At 49.8% G+C, this 9,270-nt stretch overlaps 1 protein-coding gene across 1 annotated transcript in view; it reads right to left on the bottom strand.

The window, feature by feature from the left end:
• Window positions 1-6,218: 6,218 nt before the first annotated feature.
• The window catches only part of INS (insulin), a 3,533-nt gene continuing 481 nt past the window's right edge, over window positions 6,219-9,270 (bottom strand). The window contains exon 2 of the mRNA XM_010131049.1: window positions 6,219-6,355. Coding sequence (XP_010129351.1) covers window positions 6,219-6,355 — 137 coding nt within the window. The remainder of the gene's footprint in view (window positions 6,356-9,270) is intronic.

Genomic DNA, 9,270 nt, shown 5'->3' with positions numbered 1-9,270 from the left:
AGCTGCGGGCTGCCCTGCACTCCATCCCCTGGCAGCAGCTGGGACTGCAGGAGAGAGGAAAGCCGTCGTAGGAATCTGGCTTTAACAGATTCCCAGCATTTTTGTGGTGCCCTATTTCAGTGACAGAGCCACGGATAATTGTTTTGCTCAGAACAGATATGTGAAACCTCAGGATCCTTTCCAGGTTGTGAGGACTGTGAAGCCCAACAGGAGGGAATGAATTCCTCAGGAAAGGTTCCAGGAACTAAAACTGCATACAGGCTAAAGGAAGAGATGGGGATGTGAAAAAACCTTTTTGGAGATGAAGAAGGCACAGTGATGCGAGGTTAGCAAGGGCCAAGGCGAACAGCTTGAAAGTCGCTCCCAGTCCTGTGTTCTTAACTGGGCTGCATAGCGAAACAGGGCAGTCAAAGCAAGAGCCCTGCGGGGTGAAGATTAAGGGCAAGCATCTAGAGAATGACATTGGGGCTCTGTAGTCAAAACTGTAACGGAAAAACGGTCATGACATCAGTGCTCGGTGCCGCTCGGTGTTCCCGGGGTGAGGTCAGCGATCTGGGGGGAGCAAAGGAGCTGCTGGAGGAGCATTTTCTGAGAGGGGCTTCAGCCTTTGGCCATCCTCCCACCTTCTTGGTGTAAGCCAGGCTGAGCCAGGTGCCCCCTCCCCACCCCACCTGCAAGAGCCAGTGGGTGACCTTGTCCCCTCCCCGTCACTGTTTCCTCACTGCTGAGAAACAACTGTGGGTCTGGTCAGACAAAACACCCGTGGGTGCACAGGGAGGCACTCTGGACCCCTTCCCTGGGACTAGGACTGAAATCCAACCTGCTTACATTTCATCGGAATTTTGTGGGGTCAGGTTTTTTCCCTTGTTTGGGGTTGAAATTCATTATTTCAGTACAAGGTGTCAGCATTGAGGAAAACAGGGCTAGTTTTAGCGGGCAGACATTTAAAAATGACTGAAAAAGCAGTTTCAGAGGCAGGAGAGGAGGCCTTGAGGTCTCACCATGATTTCTTTCTCACCACTGAAACCAGTGGAAGCCCAGGGCTCAGGACAGCGTAAGTTTTAAAAATTCCCCCAAACGTTTCCACACCGGGTAGGAAAAGTTGGAAACGTGGTTGTACAAGATCTGCTGGTGGGCATGTCTGCAGAGCCAGGACACCCTGCTGGGTTGCAGCCTCCAAACTGGAGGAGGTTTCTGATAAGTGGAAAAAAGGGTAGAAATTTTTTCCATTGAAACTTCCACAGAATGTTTTGTCGTCATTGTAGAGTGGGTGGTGTCATTTATATTTAATTTTCCGTTTTCTGATTAGAAAAGAGGAAGCTGCGTTGTTTTCTGACAAAAAAGTTACATTTCAGAAGTTGGCAGCTCTGTAAAACATCCCCACCCCCAAAATCCAGCATTACAAAGACCGAATGACAACAGATTTGTTTCTGTTATCCGTTTTCCCCACTTCACGGGGAATTTCAGTGCGAGAAGCCACGCGCATCCTGGAAATCCTGGCATTTACCAGGCAGGAAAAAAAGCCGTATTTTGGCCAGCTCTTTGAGCAACAGAAAGGAGGTCGGAGGAGTCCAAATGGTTTGTCCAGCTCCCGCTGCCGCTCCTGAAGCCAGTTGGGGATGGAGGGAAGGGATTGAGGCTCAGATCATTTCCTACGGGCTTGCTTTGCTTCCCGTTATTGTCCCGGATCTGCTCCCGCCTGCTCTGCCCAACGGGATCGGGAGGATGCAAAAGCCAGCCTGGCATTGGACTCGGAAAAAACCCGACCTCCTTCCTCCCTACGGCATGCAGGAATAGTTCACCCAGAGACAATGTGCTGGCAGTGACTTTCCAGATCAATTTATAGCCTGACTTAAAGCTTTCTTCCTGCCAGGGTGAAAGGAGAAGGAAGAAGGTCTAATTTTTTTTTCAAAATAGTGTCTTTGGCGAGGTCAGGCTAAATCAGAGGGAATTTGGGGTGTTAACACTGAACCTGCTCAGTGCATGCTTTCCAACTCATTGCTGCAAGTCAGTTTTTAAGGAATCACACTGCAAATAAGGAAAGAGGCTGTAACCAGGTTTAAAATTCACTAAGAAATCAGTAAGATGGTAAAAAAAAAAAATATCCCAGGATATAGTCTGGCTATTTCTTATATAAAGTGAATCTGTGAGTTCCCAGGCTAACAGACTGTTCTTCTATCAGTGGCTTCCTGGAAAAGGAAATAATCCAGCTGGATTAGCTACGGGAAAGTGGCAGCCTTCCCTTCCTCTCCAGATAAGGCAGAGCAGCACAGCCCAACCAGCCACCCAGAGGACACCCGGTCTGTCACCCGGCCACTGGGTCCTCGCCGGTTTGTGCCCTGTGGCGGCTCCCCTCAGTTCCCGTTCCTGTGCTCATCACTCCCCTTTCCTCAAAACCAGATACTCACACTGGAAACAGGGGCAATGGTGCTCCTTTCTTTCCTAGACAGTGTTAACAACTCGGCAGCCCAAAAAATTTGTCTTGCAATCCCCTCTGTGGCTCAGCTTTCAATTCTCTATTCAGGCAGCATGAATGAACCGAAGCCTTTATTTGCATTCTCTTCAAATTGCCCTCCACCGCTAGCATGAGGCCTTTGGAAGTTTGTTGCAAAAGTAGCACAGCCAAGATATTTTAGCTGGGCATGATGCCCCACCACTACCGCAAAAATCACTTCAAAGTAACTGCCGAGTCAGAATAGAGGGGGCTGGATATATTTGCTTCCCAACGATCACAATGCAAAGCCTGACAGGAGGAGGAGCAGGGAGGGAGGTCAATGGATGCAGCGTTCCCTGTCCCTGAGTCACTTCTCCTGCAGGAATTCACAAGATCCGGCATCTCCCAAGCATATCTGAGAGTAGCGAATGGCTTGGGCAAGGGCATGGGGGTCTGAGGGGGTCTTTGTAAAGGAATCCCATTCTGGACCAGAGTTAAGGACACCCTGGGCTGTTGCTCATCCTCAAGTTTGGGTGGGGCAGGGGGTAAAGCTGCCCAACCTGCTGCAGCGCAGGGGCAGTGAGCTGCCAGCATCACATCTGCAAGCTGAGGGGCCATGTGCTCCAGTGTGGAAAGCACACAGGGTTGCCTTCAGGCTTCCTGCCTGGAGTCCCAGAGAAAAGGGGGAAAGTACCTTTGTTCTCCTTTGGCCTTCACCTTGCTGCAGCTTTTAAAAAGTGAAGAGCTGGCTCTTTATGTTATTTTCAGTTCCAGAAATTCATAAGGACTTTATTTTATTTTTTTTTTTTTTTTTAGGCTTTCTACAGCTTTTAAATTGATGCAGTGTTTTCTCCTGCACCTTCCAGAGAGCACAGTGTAGCTCACCATGTACTGTACTACCCCAGGACAGCTCTTGCCTGGGGAAGAAAGGGAGCAACAGCAGCTTCCTGTGCCCTGCAGACAGCTCTGACTGCCTGAGTCCCCAAAGTGGACTTGGGCCATCCCACCCTAGGTGGTCACCACTCCCTCCTCTTCCCTTCTTCACCAAGGGACATGCTGACTCCTTTTCCCAAGAGGCACAATGGCAGAGGAATAGTGGGGAATGTCCATCACAGCCCCTTTCTGCTCCTCATCCTTCTCTCTTCTGCTCCAGCCTGGGGCAAACACCAGCTGGGTCCCCAATGCGTCCAGATCCCCATCTCACCTAGCGTCCAAACCTGCAAAAGAAATATTGGACTGCAACTTAAGCTGGGTGGGAAAGGATGGTCCTGCCCCATCTTAAGATTTCAAAACAATTCCCACATGGCATTTGCTGAAACCTCCTGGAATTTTTCTGCAGAAGACAAGCCCACCCCAGGGTAGACCAAAGCCTGGAGTTTGGCATGTGGTCTTGGGCAATTGGGTACAGAGGATGAAATTCCTGCTCTGATGCCTGCAGAGCAGGCACCTGAACCTCCTGTGCCCCTTCATCCCTTCAAATCCTGCCTTGCTAAAACCAGTCCGGTCCTGCGGGAAGTGCTGATTTTGATGAACCAACATTTTCCAGCAAAAAATGTGGCATTTGCAATTTCCCAACCAGTCCTAATTGAGAGCATTCAGAAAAAGCAAACAAACAAACAAGAAAACCAAACAATGGCAGAGGGCAGCAAACAGGCTGGGCATCTCCAAAGAGCTGTCCTTGCCCAAGCGTCGCAGCCGGGGCAGGAGCACCAGCAGATAAACAGCTCTGGGGTGGATGCAGGAATCACCATGATCTGTTGTGGGAGCTCGACCTTCTGCAAGTGACTGTTGGTCCCTTTGGTGCTGAACACGTGTGGAGTTTCTCTGTGACGCAAGGCGCAGCTCTCTATGAATGAGGGCTCTAGCCTTCTCCAGTCTACATGTGTCCTGGGCATGACCCATGTACCCCATTGCTAGAGAAGCCAGAGGCATCTCCACAGACTTGGCTCTATCCTGCTGCTTCCAGCTGTTTCCATCACCACGATGCAGCACTTGGAGAAGTGCCAGTCTGGCAGCCAGGAACTCAAGGCTCCTCCTAGATCACTTCTTTCTCTTCCAACCTTTCCCATCAGCAGACCTGTACAATTTTGTCAGGTAGATACAGATGGAAATCTCAGATTTGTACTGGAAAGTCTCAGTCTTGTCTCAGAAGACCCTCTCTGTTCACTTACTTTCCACAGACTCCTGATGCCGAGTGCAGGATCTCATTCCTAGGTGATATGGGACAGGTCTGGGTGAATCCAACAAGTCGGTTTTTCAACTTGCGGAGGGATGTGATTACATACCCACGCAGGACCACTTCTCTTGGATGTGCTTTCCTGCCAGACCATGCAAGCAGACTTGATCAGGGATCAGGGTGGCATCTCCCTGGGGCCAATGGGTGTATGGGGTTGCTGAAACTCTCTCATGAGAGTCGCAGGCTCTGCTGCTAGGAATCTTCAGTGGGATCCAGAGGAAGAGGTGATGGAGAGGGATGGAAAGGTGGGGAGAGCAGCACTGGCAGAGGTGTGCAGCTGCAGGAGGGGGCCCCTGTCAGGGGCTCTTATATGCGGCAAGAGAGCCTGTAGGGAGGGTCACTGCAGGGAATCGCCAGTGCTTTCCCATCTCCTATTTCATGGCTGTGTGTTCTTCTCAGCAGCTCCTCTGGCTGCTCTTCCAGCCCTTCAGTTTGCAGTGGTTTTGCCAGTTTTGTGCTCAAGATAGGAGCGGGAGCAAGGCATCCTGGCAGGGATGAGATGGCAGCTTCCATCTGTGCAGCTCTGACAGAAACAGTCAGATATGGTTTGGGAAAAGAGGCTGTTGAAACCACAGCCTCCTCCCGGACCAGCTTCCAAAATCTGCCACCAGCAAAATGCAGTGCCAGGCACTGCTGCCACCTCTGCCAGACTCCACACATCCCATGAGGACATCATGCATGGCTTCCACTACACTGGCACAGGAGTCCCTCAGTAGAGGGGACATGACCCTTCCCCACGCTCTCTGACACCCTGGCCAAGTGCCATTGCCATGGCAGCTTTTTCTCTCAGAAAGTGGCGGTTTTGGAGCCGGATAGTTGAAAGAGGTTTGCAGCAGCAGGAGCAGGGATGCTGCCCGGAAATGCCCAGCTCTTGGCCAATACTCAAAACTGCTTTTGGATGAAATCTGCTTTCTGCACGTGACTTATCAAATCCTTGAGAACAACAAGGACATCCCGCAGCAGGGACTCTGCCTGGGCCTCTCACCAGCAGAAGGGGGAACTGGACACACTTTCTAAATCGGTCATGGCGGTTGTCCACTATTTTTCTGGGTACAATTAATAGGTGACTTAATTCTTTGCTTAATCCAAACTGTTTCCATTACGCAGCTGAGGAGGTTTGGTCTCCCAGCTGCCCAGCTATATTTGGGCTGCAAACTGTAGGAAGTTGTTCAGCACAACACTGCCACAGATACCCCCTGTAACATTTCCCTAGAAAGAGAAGACTCATTCAAACATCTCTGCCCTCTCCTCTTTGTGCCCTGGGAGGTGGGGGTACGAGTGTTCTCTGAACCTGCTTCAGTGCTGCATAATCCTCCTCCCTCCTAAGGAGTTCACTTGGATGGCAGGAGGATAGTGTGAAGAAATGTGTGGCTCCAGGACCTTTAAACCTAAAGTAAACATCAATGCCCCTCCCCAAGACACGGACGCATGAGCCTGCACAGTCCTTTGAATAGATCCACAGCTTTTATTCAATTGCTTTGAAGGTGCAGTAGCGTAAGTGCGTGCATCTACCCGTGGCCCGCGAGCTCCCTGCCGCCAGCCTCGCCGCTAGTTGCAGTAGTTTTCCAGTTGGTAGATGGTGCACGTGTTCTGGCAGCATTGCTCAACAATTCCTCGCTTCACTTTCTCAAACTCTTCCTGCTGGAAAGGCAGCTCTCCTACTTCACCATGCAAGGGACCACTCACTGCCAGGGAAGAAAATTACAAGCTGTGGGACATCACGCAGGATCAGCCCTGGCTGCTGAGCCCTGCAGACACCAGATTTTTAAGCCACAGCTGGCTGGAAAATGGGGAGGAAGTTGCCAAGGTTTCCCTGGGTTGATGCTGCTTGTAGCAGGCCCTGTTTTTTGTCTCCCAAAATAATCTTATGATGTTCAGAAGGAGCCAAGCTGAGTGGGTATCATCAGTGTGGAGGACAAAGGGATGCAGGGGCTTTGTCATCTCACCACTGGAGCAGGTTGCCCAGAGAAGCTGTGGATGTCCCATCCCTGGAAGTGCTCAAGGCCAGCTTGAATGGGGCTTTGAGCAACCTGGTCTAGTGGAAGGTGTCCCTGCCCATGGCAGGGGGCTTGGAACTAAGCGATCTTTAAGATCCCTTCTAAGCCAAACCATTCTGTAATTCTACTGAGGAAGGTGTGTGGAGACAGAGAAACCCTGCATCCTCCCTGGGGTAAGCAGCTAGTAAGTAAGATGATAAAACGGGCTGGTCTGCTCCAGAGAGATGAGATGCTTGGGTCTGTAGCCCCTCCTTGGGCAGTTAACCCACTCTTCTGGGACCCTGGGGAAACAACTGGAATGTTGGTGGGATTGCAAGGACAAGTCCAGTCCTGGGCTGGATGCATTTCCCAGCTGGTCCTGGACACCCTGCTCCTGTTGGCTGCCTGGATGGAGCCTCAAGCTGATGGCAAAAGCGTTCGTGTGCGTCCATGTTCACAGTTGGGGACGAGTTTTTAGAAGGAATGATGAATTGGGGGATTTGGTCACAGACAAAACTCAACAGAACATCTCATTTGCTGATGGGAACTTGAAAACTTGTGGATAGGACTGTTCAGGTTTTAGTTGCCCAGTGAAAATATAGAAAATGGCAAATAAAACAGTGATTTTTCCTGTAGGAAGAAAGAGCCCCTAACAACAAAAAGAAAATGCCTGGAAAGCGAGAATGAGACGTGGTTTCTAGGGCAGTATGAAAGCACAGCACAAGATGCAAAATCCCCAAGCCCCCAAAGTGTGACGCAATGAACGAGGCACAAGAGTAACAAGAAATCATTACGCTAGTGTGCTAGGAGGAAAATTTAGGAAAGATTTAGTCCCGCATTAAGTAGAAAAGGAAATAGCTTGTCAATGTTTTGTGATTTACTTGTCTTCATCCTTCAAGCCAGATGCGAGCAGACTGTAAACAAAACCAGCTTGTGTGACAAAGAAATGGTGGCTCAGGCAAAAGTCCTGGAAAAGCAGGTAAAGTCCTCAGATGCTTTCAAACTGGCGGGCCCCGATGAAGTTCTCTGTGCAGTGTTTCAGGAATTCAGCTAATCAAACTTCCAACATGTTCGTGGTGGTCTTCAGAAACAAATAATCACAGAAGAGGGCAACTAACAGTCCAGCTGGCCATTCAAAACAAATCAGAACAAACCCCCTGCTATAACCCATCACCTTGTTTCACCTTCCAAAGACCTCTCAGACTATTTCACAGGATGGCTACTTATGCAGGAGGAGGAATCAGATAGGAATGAAACCAGTGCATGATGGGAAGAGAAATGGTGGGAGAGGTGTATCAGAGGAGGGGAGGTTAGGTGATGGTCCATCTTGAAAGGAGAGGGTGGAAATGGCTGGGATTTGGAAGGGGTCTCTTCTGCATCTCTTCACAGTCTCCGTTAACAGCATGGAAGACAGAAGAGAGAGTGTGCTTGCTGGGTTCACAGAGGAGCCAAAGCCGAGAGGAGCTGCAGGTACCCATCTCCAGGAAAGACATCACCCTCGCATTACAGCTGAAGCATCACAGGTGCTGGCCCCATCTAGATACAAACACCACACTGAAGGGCAGCTTCCTGGAGTGCCTCATCCCACTGCACTGCCGTGCAGACACAAAGTGTTGGCCAGGGGCAGTGACACAGCACTGCAGGGGGTATGGGCAGGGCTTTCATCTCCTCCTGCCTCATCAGTGGTCCAGGAGTCCTAAGAGGGGAACAAAAGCGGTCCTTCCAGCATTTCACCACCATGAAATAAGAGATGATATAAAGCTGTGGGGGCTGCAAGCCTCTTGAAGGGCAAGATTAGGACTAAAAATTACCTTTGAAACTATAGAAACACTGAAAAGACGGGATACTGTTCAGTAAGAAACAGGAAAGATGCTACAGGTAGGCAGGAAGACTGTGTTGTGCATCCAGGATGAGGGTTTGGTTGTGGTACCAGCCCTTCAAGGACTGCTGATCAACACAAGGAAGGGCCAAGGCATCCAAGGGAGACATTGATCACTATGAATCAATTTTGCTTTGAAAAAGGCAAACCATCTGTATAGACAGAACATGATGTGAAAAACGTGCAGCATCTTCCTTCCAGTTTTCTCACTCTACTTGTCACGGGCAAGGCCTCAGCTGGTGTCCTGTGCACTTCTCCAGGCATCACCAGCCGGTGAGGATGTGGACCAAATGCAGAACAACTTGCATGGACAAAGATTTAGAAAACACAACCTAAAGAAATGGCGGGGGGTAGGGGTGGCAGACGGTGTGTGGTATAGAGGGGATTTAGCTGAGAGCAAGTTAAAACTAGACATGGGAACAGAAGACAAGAAATACTTTACAGCAAGGGATGTTCAGGTTAGATATTGGGAAGAAACACTCTAGAAGAAGGTCAGTTAAACATGGGAACAGGCTGTTTCAGAAGGGAGAAGCAGCTTTCTTGCTGGCGGTTTTATTAACATATTAGACAGGTATAGGTCAGGAATAGGATGGGGACAAGTGAATGTCCTGGGGCAGAAGGAGGCTTCCTGGATTCCTTCCACCTTTGTTTTCTACGAACACTCTCAGGGTGGTGTAATGGTCGCACAAAGAAACGTACATGCTTGAGCTTTCAGGCACAATTCTTTTTGCCTCATAAATCCTCT

This window comes from Buceros rhinoceros, unplaced genomic scaffold (genome assembly GCF_000710305.1).
Source record: "Buceros rhinoceros silvestris isolate BGI_N320 unplaced genomic scaffold, ASM71030v1 scaffold10092, whole genome shotgun sequence".
In the NCBI taxonomy this organism is placed as follows: Eukaryota; Metazoa; Chordata; class Aves; order Bucerotiformes; family Bucerotidae; genus Buceros; species Buceros rhinoceros.
Note: the sequence above shows the minus strand (reverse complement) of the source record. Positions and strands in the feature narration are given on the sequence as shown.